The sequence below is a fragment of the Melozone crissalis genome, unplaced genomic scaffold (assembly GCF_028551555.1).
Source record: "Melozone crissalis strain CALT ecotype California unplaced genomic scaffold, PUWL_Pcris_2 ptg000023l_1, whole genome shotgun sequence".
In the NCBI taxonomy this organism is placed as follows: Eukaryota; Metazoa; Chordata; class Aves; order Passeriformes; family Passerellidae; genus Melozone; species Melozone crissalis.
In genome coordinates, this window is record NW_026535801.1 from 25464792 (window position 1) to 25486203 (window position 21412).

At 50.5% G+C, this 21412-nt stretch overlaps 1 protein-coding gene across 3 annotated transcripts in view; it reads right to left on the reverse strand.

The window, feature by feature from the left end:
* SLC4A3 (solute carrier family 4 member 3) overlaps positions 1-21314 on the reverse strand; it is a 33730-nt gene extending 12416 nt beyond the window's left edge. Inside the window, exons 1-11 of one of the 3 annotated variants that reach the window (XM_054277487.1) lie at positions 21252-21314; positions 16240-16380; positions 14862-15018; positions 10994-11328; positions 10416-10558; positions 9635-9846; positions 3595-3746; positions 2792-2972; positions 2119-2254; positions 1844-2018; positions 1343-1439 (exon numbers count right to left, since the gene is read on the reverse strand). In XM_054277487.1, the coding sequence (XP_054133462.1) occupies positions 1343-1439; positions 1844-2018; positions 2119-2254; positions 2792-2972; positions 3595-3746; positions 9635-9846; positions 10416-10558; positions 10994-11328; positions 14862-15018; positions 16240-16293 (1642 nt within the window). In that variant the 5' untranslated portion in view covers positions 16294-16380; positions 21252-21314. Of the gene's footprint in view, positions 1-1342; positions 1440-1843; positions 2019-2118; positions 2255-2791; positions 2973-3594; positions 3747-9634; positions 9847-10415; positions 10559-10993; positions 11329-14861; positions 15019-16239; positions 16381-21131; positions 21196-21251 lie in introns of those variants that run through there. The other 2 variants (XM_054277488.1, XM_054277489.1) reach the window with 2 other exon arrangements.
* Between the last annotated feature and the right edge of the window lie 98 nt (positions 21315-21412).

Below are 21412 nucleotides of genomic sequence, written 5' to 3' on the forward strand. Positions count from 1 at the left end.
GGTTTGTTTGACATGACCTATTTCCCATAAACCTTACTGCTTGGCAATAATTACATTCATATTCTTTAGCTCTTTAGTAATTGAATCCCATATTAGCTCTGCCCGTATGCTGGCCGAGAAGGATGTCAGGTTAAACAGCCTATAGGAACTGGCTCACTGTTCTTCCCTCCTTGAGCTATGAGTTTTCTCTGTTAACTGGTACCTTCCCTGTATTCCTAAACTTTTTTTTTCCAGAGAAAAGTAAGTCAGTGCTCTAAAGGCTCATAGGTGCAAACTGCACATTTTGTTTTACAATGTCTGCATCTCATCAGTGCTTGGCAGTCTCCTTGGTTCCTAACAGATTGGGAAGTACTCCTGCATTCTCCAGCACACCAGCCACTTCCTTCACATACCCAGCACAAATGTTTATTGAATACTGGTATTTCACTGGCATTATTACTGATCTTTCTGCCATCTGTGTCCAGCAAAGAGCTGTGCTCTATGTCAGGCTGGCAAATCTGGGCCTTCTGAGAGTCAAAGCAAATCCCAAGACACAGCCTTAGCTCAGAAACAAGCCAATGTTTAGTTATTTGAGTACTCAAAAGTGCACTTATGAACCTGAGTTGGCCTCATCGTGATTAAGCATTAGTTTGGTTGAGCTGCCAAGCCTCTTTGCCTGAGCTTTTAATCTACTGGGTAGACAATGACATTTATTTTGCTTGTAGTGTAGTTAGCTGAGAAGTTAATGCCAGCAAAGTGCCAAGAGGAATACTCTTGCAATCAGAAGGCACCAAGCCCACTGATGCTCAGGCCTGTCTGCTCACAGCCCTCCTGTACAGGGAAATATGTCCTGGCAGTGCTACAGCCAATACCTGAGACCTTGCCACCAGCCAGGCCCTGCTTCTGTCAGCTCAAAGCTTGCTGGCACACACAGCCAGCAGCCAACACTGGTCATGGACAGGGCCCAGCTGCTTGCAAGGTGTTAAAAGGCCAGACAAGAGAGCAGCAATGGCCAAGGGGATGGCTTGGCCATCAGTCCCTCAGGCACCACTCACCTACTTCTGAGTTGCAAAACCAGACATACTGTGAGTCTAGCAGGACTTCCACCCCTAAGTTGGGCCCCAGCTCCCAGGAGCAACATCAGTCAACCTCTTTTTTAATTTAGGAAAAGAACTAGCCTGGCAGGCCATATATCTGCTATACACAAACAGAAGATGAACCATCAACAAAGGAGGGAGTGTACCAGGCTCATTCCCCAGCTGAACATGTATGAGAGGACCAAATATCCCAGGGGACCCTCATACAGTGAGGGCACACCAGGATCTGCACTAGTCACTGGGGGACTCTACATGCCACCTCTTACCCACAAGCACCACTGTGGCCTCTGCATCTTCAGGGATTTTCTCCATCAGCTTCAAGTATTTACGATGGCCCTCAGAGTTATGAAGATGTGGGTTTTTCTGCCAAGAAAGAATACAAATAAGTAAGGGTGAAGTCCCCACGCTTTGGTCTCCCCACACAGCCTCGCACCCCACTGGCACAAATGCAGCTGGGCTTGCCTTGGCTGCACACCCAATGCCTGCTTCACAGCAAGGCACCCTCACAGCAAAGGCCACCCTGCAAATGCCAGGGCTGCTGCTGCCACTACATGCTCAAGCAGACATCTGCACACAGTGCAAAACCATAACTAGGTACCAAAATCATAATGCAGCAACCCGATGTCCAGTGCTCCAGGTGATCCAGTTCTTGCATTACAAAGTTTCCCCACAAAGGGGCTCAGAGGTGGGCACCATGGCCTGCTGGCAGCCAACAGCTGTCCCCAGAATGTGGAAAAAACACAGTAACCCCCCCAGGTCACCCTCACCTCCTTGCACTCGGTCTCGTTGGCCTTGGGGTCAGCCATCTCAATGCGCTCCTCCCCCATGAGGGGCACACATGTGTCCGTGGTGTGGTTGTGATGGTGGTTCCCCACGATGGAGTTCATGCTGGAGCTGGAGTGGTTCCTCGGGAAGAAGCCCTCTTTCTCATCATTGGGATGGCTGAGGGGAGAGTGGTGGCCGTGAGGGGACGTACCTCCCTTGCCACCTGGGGCTCACAGGTAACCCCCAGCCCTGAGAGCCCACATCCATATGCACCCACCTGTGCTTCAGCAGCAGCGCACGCAGCACGTTGGCTCGATCTTCTGCCCTGATCTGGTCAGAGATGATCATGGTCTCCACCATGAGGTGAGCAATGCCAGGCAGAGTGGTCTGCTCCAAGTCAAGGAGGACGGCACCTGCCAGCATGAGGGGAAGAGCCCTGCTCCTAGAGTGCAACATTCCCCATTGCATTCACACTCTGGGGACACAGCTGTTCCACCAGGAGCCAGGCTTTGGTTGGGGTACAGATTCAGCTGAGAGATGCCCAAGTGCCCCATGTCCTTTCTGTAAACCCTTGCCCCAAGAGAACCCAAAAGTTCCAAGATGCAGTTGTCATTCTGGTATCTCCTTTCATTTCAGTCTCCCACTCTGACCAAATTCACTGACCACATCAAAGATGGGTCCAAGGCCTGCTGGCCAAGGCACAGCTGGGGGTTGCAGCTTCCATGTGCCTGAGACCAGTGAAGCAGAGTGTGGAACTAACACAGGCACCCTTGAGCTAATGCAAACCCTGAAAACAGGCTGCAGAGTGTCTGTCTCCACAGACCCTACATGAAGCCTAGACACAGATGTTGTTTCATGCTTCCAGTGAGGCACCTAACAGTGACAGAAGCTATCCAGCAAAACCTGTCCTAGAGCAAGACACAAACCCTGGTCTGCTCTTCCCCACTCACCGTGGGCAATAGTCTTCCTGAGCTCCAACAGACTGCGGAAGGACAGTGAAGCCACATGGGGCTTCCCCCACCTTGCTGTATCCTCCTCCACATCCTCCTCAAACTTGATCCAGCGGGCTGTCTCCCTCCAGTGCATCTCCTGGTTCTTATCCACCACCAGCTCATTCAGCTCCACAAACACCTAATGTGGACCACAAGGACATGAGATGTATACAGCTCTACCAGCAGCACACAGAAAGCCTCAGCTCTCTTCTCAAGGTACTGCCTGGTCTGACAGGATACTGGAACAGACCTGCCATGGTTTAACCAGAGGTGTACTGCACAGAACAGCCAGGATAAATATCACTGACAGCATGGCAGGAGCTTCCATCAGCACATGGAGGACCAGAAAGCTCCAAGTCACATGATGTGGGCAGAAAGGAGAGAATAATGCAATGCAGCATCCCTTTCTACCAACTGCTGCAATTTTGTCCCCTGCCTTCTCCTTGGTGTCGCCCCTAAATTTCCCACACTTACCAAAGATAGTGATGTTACTGTGCTGCCAATTGCCACAATAACATCACAATTTCTGTGACTTTTAAATGTCTTTCCTAAAGTCAGAGCTTTGTGGTTTCAGGGAAATCTCCCCTTATATTGAAAAAAGTGTATTTTCAGCTCTCATGGTAATGGATAACAGCATGAAATGTCACCCTCAAGGTCATGTAAATAATTAATTATATTGAAACACATCACTTTATAAATTGCATATTTCTAGTCCCGATTTATGGTTTCTGAACAAGTTTGGGAGGACAGCACATGGATACCTCGTGGGGCTTTCTATCCAACTTCTTCTTCTTCTTCTTTTTCTTGACAGATGGAGTTGATGCTAATTTTTTGCTTGTCCTGGTGACCTGACTCCGAGATGGTTTTTTCATCAGATGCCTCCTCACACCTGGGTTGTCTTCAAAGCGGTGGCCTGAAGACATAGGAAAGGAAAAAAGCCACCAATTTGTCTAGTGGATATACACTGTCTGGCAGGGAAACACATCCAAGCACGTCCTTCTGTCATTAACTTAGGCTATCAAAGCCCTGGCAGCTGGAGAACTCACCATCCTCCGCCAGAATTCTGAAGATCCTTTCTGCCTCATTTGCCTACTTTCATCTCTTCCAGAGATGTGAGCTAACCTCTTCACAGAGAAGGCTTCCTCCTAGGCTGTGCTTACTCTTGGGGCTTCATCACCAATGCTTTTACTCATGGCACTCAAATAAGTGGTGTGGGAATCCTCCCCATAATCTCCCAAAAAAGAGCAACCTGCAGCCTTGCCTGCACAGTTCTGCACCCACACAGCAAAGGCAGGCACCTAGCTGAGCCTCACCCCTTGCACCAGGGAAGGTCTGGTGCTCAGCAAGCATGAAGGGCAGTGAAAGGGAAGGCTATTTAGCTGCTGGTCTGGGAGACATAAGGAAATATCAATGTCTGTTTTATTTAATTGTGTGACGAGACTGTAGGATAACACTGCAGCCTGGGGCTGGCTCAGAGGCTGGCAGTGAAGTTGAGCTATCGCTGCTTCTAAATGATCCGCAGTGCTGCTGTAATGCCCTCAAAAAGGTCTGAGTTAGAGACTGGCTGGCTGAGGCAAAGCCTCAACAAAGGCTGTTAAGGCTGCTCCACAGACCCATCACTGTGCAGCTGGCTAGCCAGTGCCCACCAAAATGCAGCCACAACCATGCCAGCCTTTTTGCAAGAGAAGCGAGAGAAACAGCACCAGGCAACAGCCTGCCAGGGAGGATTTCCCTGGACACTACCCAGGGACAGCAAGTGTATCTTTCTCAGCACAGACAACCCACAGGAATGTGGAAACCCTCAGAGCCTCATTACAGGATGGGCAGGCTCACCCAACTAGAATATGGAGTCAGGGCTCTTGCTCAGCTTTGGTCAATTGAGGTTTGCTGGCTGTGCTTGTAAGACAATGCCAAGGTCTTCTCCCTGGCAGAGCAAGGGCAGCTCTCCATTGACTGGGGTGAATGTTCTGCTTGCATACATCTTTCTGCACCTAACTTCAAGACCTGCAGCTTTCAGGGTATGAGAAACAGTAAAAAGCAGAGGGTTTTAAGTCTGAGTGGCCTCTTTGATGTTGCAGAAAAATATCTGTACACCTCTGGCATGGAAAGACACACCCAGCATCAGGCCAGGCATACCATGGCCTTGCACCTTGGAAATCTGGGTCGCTAAATTAAATATAAAAGGAATCAATACTGAGCCTGAGGGCATTTTCCCCTATTGGCTGCCCTGCTGATGCACGTCCTGCTGATGGTGGGACTCCTCCCTGCTCCACTTACTGCCCTGCAATGTCGATAGGAGCCAATACCGGCCCAATAACCACCACGAACGTTTCTGGGAGCCGGGCACGTGTGGGGCTTCCATTGAGTTTCACATGGATTTCTCCGTTCCTGCACGCACAGCAGCCACTTCAGCACACTCAGTATGAACTCATGCATGAAACAAGCAGTCCAGCGTGCTGATGATCTTGGTATCTGGCACCTTTGCTCCAGTCCCTGCAGCTTCTGATTCTCCTATGCACCCTGGGACTCCTTTTCTCTGTGTCCCTGGAAAACCAGGCCCCAGGTACACTCTACCCAGCAAGACAGAGGACAGCAAGCTTTCCTCTCAGCAATGACAACCTACTACACAGTGCTCTTCAACAACAGCCCTAGAAAGCATCCACAGTCTTAGTCAGATAATGGCTGGAGGACAGATAAAAAGCAAGGTTTCCTGACAGCACCTCCAGGGACTCCTACATTCACTGACAGGGACAGGAATCAGAATGCTGCAGGGTCAAAGAGCATCAGTGAATGCATATCTCCAGAGCCCTACCTACAGCAGACTAAGGAGAGATCTACTTTGCTGCTCTTCCTTGGTAGTGTTTGTGCCTATTGAGATGCCAGCTGGGGGATACAACTCATAGGAGCAGGGTGGGCACCTGGTCTTAATTTAGGAGAACCACTGGCTTAGGGAGACCCAAGCAGAACCCAGCTGAAGTGCTCCAGGCTGCTCTACAGAGACCCTTTCTGTATCCTGTCAGATTGGTGCCTTCCCCAATGAAAGTCAAGCTCAATAGAGCACCTAAAAGTCCTTATTCAGGACAGGATCTTAGATTGAGACCAAAGGGTGATATGCTCAGGGCATACATCTGTCATTTTTGCTTGAAGCCAAACTCCCCAAGGAGTGCTGCTCTTGCTGTAGCTCCTCTCCAGTGCTCCCCAGGGTCTGAGTGTGAAGACAGTGATGTCAGAGGACAGAGAGCAATTCCTATGGTAGCTCCACTACAATGAACTGATATGTCACCCTCCCACACAGCATCTCCTACAGTCTCTTCCAGAAGATGATCTCGTCACGTTAGCTTCCACAGTCAGATTTCTTCAGGTGAACAAGTTCATTTTCCACCAGCTTAAATCTGAATATGACAAATATGACACTACTGGTTAAAGTCTTCCCCAAGAATGCCTTCACTAACAGGCAACTGCCTTTAATTTACACCTTCAATAGCTCCTGCTCCCCTCCTTTCTTTTCCCTCAATCCACAAGAAAGAAGACCAGGAAGAGATATCCGAGTATTTGTATCAGCACTAAAGAGCAACCTGTATCCTGGCATCACAAGGATAATGCACACTGCCCATTCACCCCAATGCTTAAGTTATAGCAAGAAAAAAGAGACTTTAAACTCAGACTCTTGGAATATATAAAAAGATACTTAAAACTCAGATTCTTGAAATATTTCAAACTAGACTAAATGAAATGCTAATCAACATACTGTAAGACACAGCCTCATGCTGGCTCCTGGAAAAAGCTAGTGCCCTGTCCTGCACAGAGCCCAAGTCTCTCCTGGCTGATGCTGAGTTCAGTGTGATAGGGATAGCTCATCCCTGCTGCCAACCAGGTGCCAGCTCCAGCACTCCCCACACCCCAAACACTTAAAAGAATGCAAGGAGACCAAGGACTCAATTCTGTTTAAAATATATTCCTCCTGGATCTGAGCTGGTTCTGGAAGAGACATTGCCATGGAGTAAATAGGTGGGCAAATGGCACTGGCTGAAAGTGAGCTGGCTCTGCACAAAACAGACTCTGATGTTTCAGCCATGTCTGACTCTGCCATACCTCTCTGCAGGATTGACCCACAATGTGGATTCATTATACAATTAAGAGTTTGCTGTACAGAGCACCTACAGTATTAGCAGTAGCAATCAATGAATGTGTTAACTACTAGAAAGCCCATTTTCCCCACTTTGTAAGTGATGCATTATCACACCTTGCAGGGTGATCTGCCCCTTTTACCTTCCCAAGAATATCCATGTTTTCCAAGGTGAACCTGGAACAATTTCTTCACACTTTTAATTTACAGCTCATTCAGCTTGGGACAGCTGATGGGACCAATTTGCTCCAGGTTTCTATTTTGAACTTTGCTACTATTATATGCCCTATCAATTTACAGTAACAAGTAGCAGAGTTGTTAATGTAACAGCCAGAAGCTAATCCCCACTAGCTGGTCCCTGCAGAAGCACATAGGCAGACATTTTTTCCTGAAGGCTTGTAAAGATGGAACAGATGACAAAGAGAACTCAATATTGGGACTGAGAGGCAGGGCAAATTAAGTTTTTTGCCTGAGATCAAACAGTCTGTGGCAGAGGCAGAAGCTGAACCGAGGCATCCTGAGCTCCAGTTACAATCACTCTGCTTTCCCATTCTTCTGTGTAAAGCTGTTTAGTGGGCTAGTTCTGGGACACCACACTCCCATATGCACTCCTAAAATCCCTTGAAAAATTAACACATGATCCAGATGAAGACACCCATGAGCCATGGCTATGAGTAGTACCACTCCCAAGGTGGGCTACCTTTTAGCAACAGGTACCAAGGAAGGAGCCCTGTGAGAGATGGGAGTGAGGCTCTGGTTTCTGCACGGTCTCTGAAACAGCTCAGAGATTGCTCTGCAGGGGATGTGAAGTACAGAAACAGATGCAGAGAACAGGAAGACATTCTTGACTCTCAAGATTCCTATTCTCTCCTTCCCTGCTTTTCCCACTCTTGCTTCCTTTCTTCCTCTTTTCTCCAGGCACACCAGCCAGCCTGCCATCAGCTAGTTTCACAGCCATGTTCAAGCATGCAGATACAAAGACTAGGTTATTTTTTTTCCTTTGGGCAATTAGGCTATGGTGCAGAGCTAGAACCTGATACCACCTCTGCTGTCAGATCCGCACCTCAACTCAAATTCCAGGAAAAAGAGCAGCAGTACACTGTCACCTTGTGCTACAAATGGAAGGGGAAATCTCTTTGTCCTTACACACCTCAGAGCAGCTGATTTTTCTCTGCCCACGGCATGGGACACATCCTGACAAGCACAAACAGCAAGATGCAGCTGCCTCTGGAGCTGCTTGAGCAAGACACACAGGGGAAAGCACCTCAGCACTACAACACACATTGGTACTAAGACCTCACACAGACACACGGGCATCAGGCAGTTCCTCTGGTGTCCCCAGACACACAGTGGGGCAGACTGTACTTCCTCTAAACCAGAAGACCAACCTGACATGGAGAGGGTACAGACAACAAACACAGGAGGGGGTTATGCACTGTAGCAGGGGGCTCTGATCTACAGCTGCAATCATGGGGTCACTGCTCTGGTACTTACAGGTGGGCTCCCCGCCTGGGTAGCCCAGATGGTTTCTGATGGCCTCCCATAAATCATAGTCTTCAAAATTGAAGGCAAATTCATCAAAGTCTTCATAGCCGAGTGAGTTGCGAATACAAGTGCTTATCACTACCTCCGGGCTGCTGCCCCCTTCTGATTCCTTTGCTGGCTCCTCTCTCTCTTGAAGGGTTGTCATGTTGTCCTTGTGAAGGTCAGGGGTCAGGTGTCATGAATGACACGCCTTCAGATGAGGAGCCAGGACAGGCAGGCTGACGTGTGGGAAGCAAGCTGCCCCCCTGGGGGATTCAGCACAGCCCTGGGGCCAGCCCCGGTGCCTCGCTCCCCTGCTCACGGGGCATGAAGACGCCGGCTGCAGCAGCCCCGGGGACTGATGAGGTTCCAGGAAGCCTGGCTCCACCCAGGGATGCTTCTGTGGGGGGCTGCCCACCAGCTTCTCCAGAGCAGGGTCCTTGCTTTTCCGTGGGGTCTTGTGCCAGATGCCCAGGGATGCAGCACCCGTGGCCTGGGCACAGCCAGGCTGCATGTGCAGCACCGCTTTTCTCCCTCACTCCCCTCTGGTGTCTCCCTCCCTCTCCAGCCTGCAGAGCAACCTATTGAATTCTCCATGTCCTCAGGCCCGGAGCGTGCATTTCCATGACGTCTCTGTCTCTGTCCTCGTGCCACGCACAGGGGCAGTCCCCCTCTGAGGCGCTCCAGAGGAGGCAGCTGCCTCTGCCAGGAGAGCAGAGGAGAGGGGAGGCTCCTCACCTCAGGTTTTTGCAATAGCAGAGCTGGCAGCGTGTCACACAGAGGGCTGATTGCTGGGAAAGTGTGTCAGGAGAGGAGAGAGCTGGGTCTCAGGGAAATGCTGGGAACCCTGAACTGGAGAGGACAGGGGGGTGGGCGGTGGAGCGGGCATCCATGGGGTAGGTGGGAGTAGAGATGTTGAAAACATAAGGATCAGCACTGTGGACAATGCAAAGCTAACAGAGATGAGACACTGATGGAAAAGAAGGATGTGGGAAGCAGGAAGGTGAGGACCAGGTCCTGTGGCAGGCTGAAGACCATGCCTGAGGTTGCTAGGGGAGAGCCAGAGAAGCATGGGACAAAGGGACACCAAGAGAAGCACAGGACAAAGGGACACAGGCACTGGTAAGACAAGTAGTGTTGTAAAGCCTCACTTTTCATGCCATCCAAGTCAGCAGACGCCAGCATCTGGGCCTCGGCCTCGTCAGTGGGGACGCGCTGGTAGGCCGCGCTCTCCAGGGTGGTCATGCTGCCGATGCACATCCTCTCCTTCAAGTCATAGGTACCCCTGGGGCCGCTCGCCACCTGGCCCCAGGCCTTGCGCTTCTCCCACCCACGGGACAGACGCTCTCGAGGCCCAGGGGGGCTGTAGGAACCAAAGAGACTGACAGTAGTAAGCAGGGTGAATGACAACGGCCAGTGGCCTCGGGGTTGGGGTCCCATGGCCCAGCCCTGACCACCAAGCCCCTGAGAAGGAGCAGGGCCAGGAGTCATCTCCTGCAAAACCTGAAGGCTGCTCCTTCTGCTCCTCCTCTTCCCTACCCCAGAGTGGGATCAGCTTGTGCCCAGTGTCAGGGACCTAACCCTGAGTCAATGGCCTCATGGTCCCCTCCTGGAACTTCCCAGCTTGCAGCTCAGCATGACAGCACAAGTTAGCTGGGAGGAAGGGTACTTCAGGTGTGCAGCCCAGTGCCTCTAACCCTACACAATGGGGATCCCAGGGACCCAGGGAGGTTGCAGGAGTCCCATGGAATCATCATCCTCCCAGAGAGCAGCCCTCTTGCTCACAGATGCTCTCCCTCTGGGGCGCATCCATGTCCATTCTGACTCAGCAGGCAAGTTTGGGCTAAGCACAGCCACTGCCCCTGGGGACAGACTCTGTGCAGTGACCTTGAGCCAGGGAGAGCAGCAGGCAGCTTGGCACCGCTCACCTACCTGTGGAGAGAGGCAGGGCCCTTGTCCTGCAGCAGGTCAGCAAAGCGAGGCATGGGGGACAGGATGCCACACTCCTCCTCCACGCGGAACTGCGCGGGGGCCGCAGTGCTGCTGGGCTCCTCCTCATCGCTGCCAACGGTGAACTGCAGAGACAACAGCCCCAACAGCAGGAGCTGGGCAGGCAGCCTTCACCCCAATCCTTGGCACACACATCCGCCCCAAAATGGGCCACAGTGGCTCTCCCCACATGCCCCATACCCTGGGACTGCTCATATTGAGCCCTCCACTGTACTATAAAACTTAAGAACAAGACACAGTGATCTTCCCCCATGGGTCTTACAGCCCCAAAATGCTCATGCACACCCACCTCTGCATCCATTCCAAGATATGACTTACCTGTCACTGTCCTTTGGCAGCCATCTCTACCAGACCATCTCTACTAGGCAAGGACAAAAACACTCTTCCCACAATACTGCACAGCTACAACTTCTTATCCCTGAGCAGCAACTTGCTGGCACCCTCCTACCACCTCCCTCCAGACTCCAAGCCCCATCCAGATAGGCACATCCTGGCCTTGCCTTTGGTTTGCTTGGGGACTCCAGCTTAGGGGATGTGTCCTTCCCACGAGCTTCGGCCTCAGATTCTACAGAGATTTCTTTCTCCTGGACCTCTTCTGCCTCAGACTCTCCTTCTTCCTCTTCTTCTTCTTCCTCTTCTTCCTCCTCTTCTCCTCCCTCCTCGTCCTCTTCCTGGATGGTGGGGGTCACCTCCGAAGGAGGTATTGAGGTTTTCTTCTTTTTCCTCCTCCTTTTTTTCCTCCTGCTGGCACGGGGTGGCCTCTTTTGGAACTTGAGGGCAGAAGGGAGGTGAGTGGAAAGGGGATGATGGATGTGGTGCGAGGTTTGGCGGTGGACTGAGAGAGAAAAAGAGAGTCAGGGGCAGGAAGAGGCTGGGAGGAACCTGCCAGGCGCCCCTCCAGGAAACAGCATGGTCTGAAGATCAAGGGCCAGGAAGGGCAAGGAGAGCCACCAGCCCACAGGGACATAGCAAAGCTCTTTCACTGATGTGGCAGGCTGTGTCCAGCCTCGGATAGGTGGGGATAGAGCCCCTGTGCAATCCCAAACCACCCCAACACAGCTCTACTGCCCGGGGGAAGGCAGCACTCTCCCTGTGCTGCCAAAAGCCATCTGCATGGCTGTGCAGAGCTGCAGTGACCTGCCACGGGCAACATCCCCTTCCTAAACATGGGGAAATGTTTCTTGCATCCTCAAACAAGCATAATTTGAACCCTTTACAAACTTTTTAGGGACATTAGTTATTGGTTAGGCCATGGCTTAGTGGTGGACTTGGTGTTAGGTTTACAGTTGAACTTGGTGATCTTAAAGGTCATTTCCATCCTAAATGGTAATGATTTCTTTTCTGCATAATGTTTCTTTGAGTTGAATAGATGTAGCTTATTTATCCCCCAGGCTTTGACAAAAAACTCCTCCTACACAGCCACAGGAACAACAGTGCAGAAGTAACCCAAGTCCAAATCCCAGGTATTTTGAGAGTATGTGTTGTACCAGCCTCTGAAATTCAGGTTCAGTTAGGAGGCTGTCTTTTAAAAACCAGGGTAAAGAAACAGGGCAGAAGGACTTTTCTTTAAACTAATCTACAAAGAGAAATTCATACAGGTTTGACCTGGGTGTCATGGGAATTACAGAATGAGAAGAAATTAAGGACATTTCTGAGCCTTCATTCCAAAACAAAGGCAACACACCAGGCAGGGAAGAGGGTAAGTTCAGCACCCCACTGTGAGAGAAAGAGAAGCCATTGCTGCCAGGGCTAGCTGCAGGCACAAAGCCTCCCACGGACAGTCTGCAGGACGCACAAGTCCTGGGGCTGCACCCAGAGAGGCTGAAATCAGGGGGCACCAGCCACTTGGCAAGGGGGTGTTGCTCGGCAGCTCTTCCTGAGCAATTGTTTCCAGACGGTTTAGGTTTGGTTCCTTCCCAGCTTTCCTGTGACATGGCAGCAAAATCTGTTTATAGTGAAAACTACCTTCAAAGGACATTTTCAATGTAGGCTGTAACCTTCTCCCTGGGAGAGCCAGGCAGGTTCATTGTTCTGCTGTCATGTTTCCTTTCCTTTGGTTTCTCAAGTCTTTTCTTCCTTGTTTCCCCCCTTGGGAACAGCAGGGATATTTCACACATCCCCCTGGTTCAGAAGAAGCAGCTTGTGGCAAGATTTGAGGAGATTTAGAATGGTCAGACGTCTGCACATTGGAAAGAGTTTGGGCTCTTTAGAAACACTTTTCTCTCAAAAGTGTTTTTTTCTTTGACTTAACTGGGTGTACCCTATTTCATTCACAAGATGTGGAAGATAAACCCTCCTGTCCTGCTGCTGTACTTCCATAGCATGCCACAGGTAGGTCAGGCACGAATTTCTAATATAAGAAGCAAGGAAGACCCCAACTATACACACATTGCTCCTTCAACAGCACAAAGCTGCTGATGAGGACACAGTCCATCTTTCCCTTCTGGCATGTTCACTTCAGTCCAAGACAGAAACATTTATGTTTTGGATCAGAAGGAAACTGAAGCCTTGGGCTGCAGGGAAGGCAGTGATGGTGTGTGATCCGGCACAGAAGAGGGGAGCACTGCTCTCCTCTTCACCCCTGCACTCAGCCTTCCTCAGGTCAACTGATCACATCTCCACAGAGGTGGTCTGCAGGTGGGAAAAACACACCTCTCCCAAACACTAAAGGATTCATACCTCCCTCTTCTTCCTCCTTGTCCTCCTGTGCATCCAGTCCCTGCCCTCCCTCCCTGCTCCCTTCCTTGCCTGTATGGAAAGTTACTGCCAAACTAGTGTCCCAGATGTTTGATTACATCTCTTGGTGAACTTGATACAAGAGATATGAAAAAATAATTTAGATAGGGAGCCCAGAAGGAAGAGCCTACATATTAGGAATTCCTGGCTTCGACTAGAGCAGTAAACATTTCTAAGCCTAGAGAACATTCACCTCTATGGGCTGGTATGTTATCTTTAAAAGTCTAATGACCTAACCAGATCTTCCAGCTTTATGAATACAAACTGCATAAAACTTTGGATAACCAAGGTTGATGTAGCCCTAGACAAGAGAAATACATCAGGAGTTCAGAGGAAAACAAGCTTGATTCTGACAAAAGAAAAATTATTCTCCTATTAATAAGGGGAAAAAACCCAACCCCAAACAGTACAAATCTCTAGTTAAAATTTTCAAAAAGCTTCTGCCATGCATGCTCAAGCAGATCATCCATGTCCTCCAAGCCAACCTGCACACCTGTGCACACAGGCAGAGCTTCTGAGCAGGTAGGTCCTACAGGACAGGAATTCAATCCACAGCAAAGCTATCAGCACCTTGCAGCCATGTGCACGAGTGACTGTGAGCCCAGATGGCAAGTGTTATTTAAATGGAGCCTCTGTAGAGAAATGACACAGGCAAAAAACAGCAGCTGAGGTGCACTACAGTAATAGACTTTTACCAGCAAGCTCTTATAACAGCCATTGGAAATGAGTGGCCAAGCAGAAAACAGCCTGGTGATGTACTTGGGACATAATGTTCCCAAGGTTGTAGCTCATCAAAGCCAAGCTGGAAAAGAAGCAATATGTGACTGTGGAGAGCCACAGACTGGGAAAATCTCCCAACCACTGCTACGTGTCTGCCACACAAACAGGCTGCTGGATGGGGGCCTCTTCCTGCCCTTCACTGCTGTTACTACAAAGTAACATAACCCACCTACACCAGGCAACAGCTTATGGTCACTCTTGTCAGTACATTCTCATCTAACACACAAAGTGACTTTGGGCAGGCCAGTTGCCTTCATCATGAAAGAGCAGATAGAGGAAGAGATATGCTGCTCAGATGAATTCAGGTGAGATAACTACAGCACTTTAAATTCACACTCCATTTTTATTTTGCAGTTCCTTTCTTTGATCAGATAAGCCCAGTGGATTCTCTGGATTCTAAATAGAAATACACAGGCATGTCTGACTGGAGCCGTCTGCTTTCAGACTGGGGAGGACAGCCTGGCTTCTGGTCATGTTTGGTTGTTTCTTTGCAGCCACATGGAAGAAAAATTGTTTCAAAACTGGAAAATTCAACTTGGAGAAGTAGCTGCAGAGGTCTCAGAGACTGGTCTAGGAGGTGAATGAACACCCTGGGCTGAGCTACGGCTGCTGGGTGGGCTGTGCAGCAGCTATGCCTATGGAGACAGAGAAAACAGGAACAGACTGGAAACAGGCCGTGGGCACTGGTGCTAAACTGTGTGTACATAGCACCTTGGGAATGCTCTGGAGGAAGGAAGTGAATAGCAGGCTAATACAATCTGCAGTCCTGGCACAAGGCTGCAGAGCACGTGGAACTGAGAGAGGGCTGGTGGTGAGGGTAGAAGGGGGTACAACGTTTTGAAACCTACATACATTCAAAATCTCTCTCACTGTAGCTGCGACTTTGCTTCTCCAGATTGCTCGATGCTGACTTGCTTATCAGGTCCCCAAATCTCTCGATTGACAAAGTCTTATCCAAGTCCTCATCGTCCTCGGCACCAGGAGAGGCTTTCTCTGCGTCATCTCTGCCCTGCACAGAAACCGCCAGGTAAGAATCAAACACGGCAGACCCCTAAAGCCCTCTGGATCCTCCTGCCCTTCCAACAGCACCAGGCTCCATACAACAGGCCTGGGGCACAATGTCTCACATAGAGGCACAGCTCTGCTCAAAATCAAGTGCCAGAACGGACCATCAAGCTCCAAGGCACACTCTGCAGGGATACCTTAGTGGTTCTCCACACCTCTCTTGAGTGGCAGGTATCAAGGGAATATGCCAGCACCAGTTTTCCTGTTACAGGAAATGCATAGCTTTTGTTTGGCAGGAATTGCTCTCTCCTCACATTTAACTGCTGCTCTCTGGTCTTCCCTTCGCCCAGTCTGCCATCTCTCTCATTCTTAGACCTCCTCTGTATTTCCCCTTGGGAGACAGCATCCCTGCTCTGGTAAGTTGCCCTTGAGTCAGTGACTACCCTGTGCCTTCCCACCTCCCCTCCACAATCTAGAGACTCCCCATTCCTCTTGGATGCCTTCTTCAGGCTTTTCTGCCCATTTTCCTCTAGTTTCAGACAATGGGAACTTCTCTGCCTTTTGCTGGTGGAAGTGCCCTGACATGAGCATCACCAGGTGCCCGCTGGCCTTTCTTTCTTTCTTTCTTTCTTCCTTTTTCCTGAGCAGCTGCAGCTGGTAAAATTTTCCATCAATATAGCCGAAATGCCTGTGTGGAGCTGTTGTGGACTCCCGTGTTTCCATGGAAACAGGAGGAGGCCCAACTGTGACAAATCTGCTAGGCAGAAAGAGGCAGCAAGGCAGCTTTAGCTGAGACATCCCTCTCCTCGCATCACTGTTCTTAGCTGTGGCCTAGGAGCAGCATTGTGTCTGTGGGTGCGACTGCTCCTCCTCTCACCTTAGCACAGGTGTCCCAAGCCCAGCTTAAACAGGGACAGTCTGTTTTCAAGCTGCTCAGCTCCTCTGTCACTTGTGTAGCCTACCCAATGGCATGTGGAGGCACAGGGACCTCAGAGAGCAATCTCTGGCCTTTCCTGGGCCGCAGTTTGCTGTCTGCGTGCTGAGGACCGAGGCTCACGGGCAGCTCGGTGCAGCCTGTCCCGGTAAGCGCAGGCTGTGTCTCCTGCCCTGCTGCAGCACGCTGCCAGGACACCCAGGACACCGCCCTGCTCTCAGCCAGCAGGAGCACAGCCCCCGGGGAAGAGACAGCCCCACTGCTGCTGCTGCTGCTGGATTCCCAGCTCACCTGCTGCAAGTTGATGAAGACATCTCCTACGGGAGGGGACTCTCCAGCTGCCATTTTGGTTCAGGACCTAAGGGCCTGGGCAAAATATCAACCCTTCTCTTTCACCGGCAGGCACCCAGCAAACCTGGAGAGTGGCATAACCTGTGGAGAGAGGGCAGGACAAGGGAATGTCGTGGGAGACTGCTGGCCACTGCCCTCAAGCCCCTGGCTCCTGATCCAGAGGTCACCTCAGCAGCCCCTGGAGAACCTCCCTGGCGTCACTAGGACAGGCCTGTCCCCAGCAGTGTGCAGGGACAAGTGGCCCAGCCCATGCTGCTTTGGCCACCAGCTCCAGCTCATCAAGGATAAATGGGATCCTGTCCTTCTCTGAAAAGTCAGAGGGGCCAATGGAGACATCAGCTACATATAGCTCCTGCATGGGCTGTGCAAGGGAAAGGAAAGCTTCCTGCTCAGCCACCTCTACAGCAGCACACCAGTGCAAAGCTGGGGCGTGACTGACCACCAGGGAAAGAAAAAGTGGGAGAGATCAGGTGCTGGGGGTACATGCCAGGAGCAGGCAGCAGAGTGGTCCTGTGGCACCTAGCTTTAACTGGACAGATCCCAAAAAAGGCCAGAAGGAACCACAGAGAGAGCTGTGCAGACCACAGAGATAGGACAAGGACGAACAGTTCATCATTCAAACGCCACACACAAAACAATACATGTTACAAGGAGACCAAGGCTGCAGATCTGTGCTCTGTCAGCACTGGCAGGGCTAAAGGACACAAGAAGTCCCTGAGGACAGCACAAATGAACAATCTGCTCAATACACAACTGCAGGTGAGGAAGGCAAAGAGGTGCTATGCTTGACAAGGACAGCGATACAGACTAACACAGAAACACCTCAGGTTAAACCATCTACAGCAGCAGCACAGCCTAAACAGCATGGGCTGCACTCCAGGAAGAACTGGAGATGATACAGAGGCTGGCACTGGGAAGATCCCAAAAAACTCATCTGAAACAGAGAAGATGTAAGCATATACACAGTGATTTGGGCACAGGGAGAAGCAAAGTGTCCTCAGCTCACAGCACAAGAAAAGGGACATTCGTTAAAACTACAAGGGTAGAATACAAATTAATTCAAAATTGACAAAATGTTTTTTTTCAGTGATGTCATCAAGAAGCAAAACACTGCAATGTCAGAGGATAGCTTGGCCATCTCTCTGGTAACAACTTGTATTTATGGCAAATAAAATTAAGAGAAATTAAACCCATCTTTCAGAACAAGCTATTCTCCAGCTATGAAAGCTTTGGAGTAAGTACTACAGTCCATGTCCTGGCTATCTGCTGAGGGGCTTCTTACTATCTCATCTGAAGTACGTAGCATGGGACACTGTTCAAGACAGGTGACCAAAACACTAAAGATTGTCTAAGGAGGAAACCAGTAAGGTCACTTCATCATTCCTTCTATCTTTGAAGATCTCCAGAACGTCTACAGTCTGCTTACTCTGCCTACATGAAGAGCTTATTCAAATCAAAAATCCCAGGGCCATCTGTAAGGCAAGATTTTGAGGAGCTAATCTGACCACTGATGAACGATGGTTCTTTGCTCTACCTTCCTAATTATCAGGAATGAGGCAAACCATAATGGAAGAAACCCCTGAAACACACTTCATTGGACTCATCACTAATTTCATCCTCAGTAAGACATCAACAGCTCAAGAGAAATAGGCTGCCAAGACAGACATCTAAACAGCTAAACAGCAATTGCAGCAACCAGGCCATCCTTTTAGTAGGAGACATGATAGAGAAAAGGTTAATACCTGTCCTTTTTTTTAGTCTTTTTTTTTTTAATTTAATTCAAGAAAAGGGTATAATTCCATGAAAACAAACAGCAGTACTTTTGGAACTGAAGGCAGGGAACATTTTATTCCAGTGGGAAGAGCTGGCAGGGGAACCTCACTTTGCAGGGTCATGGCATCACCACGGTTAAAGAAAGGATTAGACATTTTTAAGGAACAGAACGGTCACAGCTACAGAATGACTGAAAAAACATGTTGCAAGGACTATAACTTAGGGAGTAAAAAGATAATGGAGCTTTGGACAGCGGGTCCTGTAGAAGCAGAATCCCTAATACTTAGCAAAATGGTAAAGGTAATTTAACAAAAGAAATGCTAATGCTCAGCTTCACCTCTGTGCCACTAACATGCCTTGTGGGGCCTTTGAAGTAAACTAAAACTACCAGCAGGGCTGTGAAGCAATGTGCTTTGTTTCAGGGCAACCTTAGGTATGTCTGAAGCAAGGCAGAGGCTCCAGGGGCGTTTTGTGCTCTGGGAGGGAGGAAACCCACATCCTGGAGAACTACTGAGATGTGGGTATTCTGCTGACACCAGCTTTCTAAGATGTTATACTGAGTTTAAAACTACAGCCCGACTGCCTAAGCAGAGTTAAAAGGGAGGGAAAATCCAGCACCTAGTCTTTCTTTACCCATCATAGCAGCACATTCAGAATTATGCTGAAGCCATCATTCTAATGAGGCTGAACAGCTAAAAGCCAGACAGTTGTAGCAGTAAGAGAGCCCTGGGGACTTGCTTTGAAATTTCAGAGGGACTGGGAGATACCCATGGGGTTTCCATCAATGAAAGCACGATGCAGTGTGTGGGCACCTCAATCGGACAGGACTTGGGGCTCAGCTGCTGGAAGGCTCTGATGCTTTGGGGACAAGAGAGGAGGTGAGGATGAGAGGTGTGTTCTCTGATTCTAACCCTACCAGCTCTCCTGGTCCTGAAGAATGGAGAGCCCACAGCCTGAAACACTGCTGCTCCCCTTCGGCACATTCACGGCTGTCCACGGCCACTAGAGGCCACTTGCCCCTCACTTTGTGACACCTCTGGAGGAAGGTGGGATGGAAACCTTCAGGATCCTGCCTGGCGTTTCTACCACCCTCAACAGATGGAGTTCAGAGAAGAGCAAAATTTTGCCAGTGGGCCAGAGGGATTGATTTATAAGGAAAGGTTAGAGCTAATTTTATCTAGCACAATATGGGATGACTAAGATGGGGATGGAACAAACCAGCAGTCTGGAAAGATCTCAAGGATGTAAAACACAACTGAAGATTATTTTTTTGTCAGGCAGCCCTCCATAAAGAGACTTAAGAATAGGTTAAAATTGAAAATAGAAACTTAAAAGGAGTATCAGGGAGAATTCTGCTAATAAGCACCATGCTGAAGTACCCAGCCTGCCGGCATCACTGCCTGGGTTGCCATAAGAAGAGCACAAGATAAAATGGGAAAATAAAAAAACAAACACCACTAAAGAAAAGCAAATGACTGATACCTTCATCTTACTGTATCTCCTGGTTATGGGGAGTACGTGATTCAGCATTCCCGCTAGAAGTAATTTTCAGTAATAGAAGCGTCATGCCAGCAGGCCAGATTCGAAGGGAGGCCAGAAAAATCCACAGCCTGCCAACCTGTGTGCACTCACACATCCCTGCTCTCTCCAGGAGCACATCAGTAAACAGAACTGGCTCACAAAAACCACCATACCTTGTACTGACCATTGTACCGACCCCCTAGGCTTAAGGGATTCTGAAGGAAAGTGAGCAGGCACATCCCTGCAATGCTGGCAGCTACAGCATCTCCCACATGTTGATCCCAGGGACTCCAGTGGGGCTCCCCCTCATCCCCAAAGGCTGCTTCACAGTGCCAGTGCTTCCCTGTTTTGCTGAGAAAAACAAAATTTGGCACATCTTTGAGGACCGAGGCAAGCAGTTCACACTGTCCCTTTGCAAACAACAAAGATGAGTCAGTAACGCAGCAGGCAGGCTGCCCCAGCTCCGTGGGCAAGGGGCTGCATGGAGACAGCCATCAGGTCCCACATCCATCCCCTCAGCTCTTCCTTAATCCCTTGGCCATTGGCCGAAAATAATTTAGCTGTGGAGTGTCTAGACTAGGAGTGGATGTTAAGATAGGGATAAAGCCACAGGGGCAAAGCTGGTTTGAGGACAGGGGAGGAGAAGGGACTCTGGCTGATAGACACAGACTGGGAGAGCTCACAAAGGAGAAGGATTAGAGGCCTTGGAAGATTTTCCTGGGAAGAAATACTGATGTGCGTATCCACAGAGAAAAGGAGCAGGAGGGGTGCTGCTGCATACATCAAAGCATTTGGATGCTACTGTGACACTGACAGCCTCAAAGCCAAACAAAACAGGAGTGGGCTGCGCTGACCCTACCTCTCCTCTGTCATGGCCGAGGAACAGGACACACATACCAGAATGAAAAGGCAACACATAAGACAGTAAACACACAAAGTTTTGTGGCACGAAGGTTTTAACCTGTAGATCTCTCTCCCACATGGCTATGTTGAAATCTATATTATTACACAAACATTTTAGAAGGCTTAAATATTTCAATGAATCCTCTACTCCACTGAACTACCCTGGATGAACCATCACAGCCATTCACTCCTGAAGCACTGTCTGTTCCATGACTCTCCCTCTCAACAGGCCCTTCACAGGGTACGAGACGGGACGAGCCTGCACGGTCCACAGACACATAAACGAACACACGGAACAAAATTCACTCCAGAACGAAGTGCCAACACCAGACAGTAACAATAAGCCACCCCTCCACTGGACGTACGGACGGCTCTGACAGACACACGTACAGTCGGGGAAGGAAAGGGACACAGACAGACAGACACCGGGGTCACTGCACCACCTCCGTGCCGTGCCGTGCCGTGCAAGCCCGTACGGTGCGGAGCGCGGGACTGCTCCAAGCCGCGCCGCATCCAGCCCCGAGCACCGCGCTGCGTGCCGTGCCGTGCCGTGCCCCGTGCCATGCACCGCCCCGCACCGTGCCGTGCCATGCACCATGCCCCGCACCGGCAGCCACCCGCACCGCGCCACGCACCGTGCAGCACCGGAGCGCTCCGCAGACGGGCCCGGGGCAGGGCAGCCAGGCGGAGCTGCTGCAGCCGGGGCAGCAGCGCAGGTACAACCCACCCCCCGACCCCCTCCCTCCGGCCCGTACCTCGCACCGCCGGAGCAGGAGAGCCGCCCGCCGCCGCCGCCGCGCCGCGCCCCGGCCCCGCCGCCGCCGCGCTCCGCCCGACACGTGCCGTGCCGCGCCGCGCTGGCGGCGGGCGGCGCTGCTCCCCGGCCTCCCGCCGGCCCGGCCCGCTCCGCGCCGAG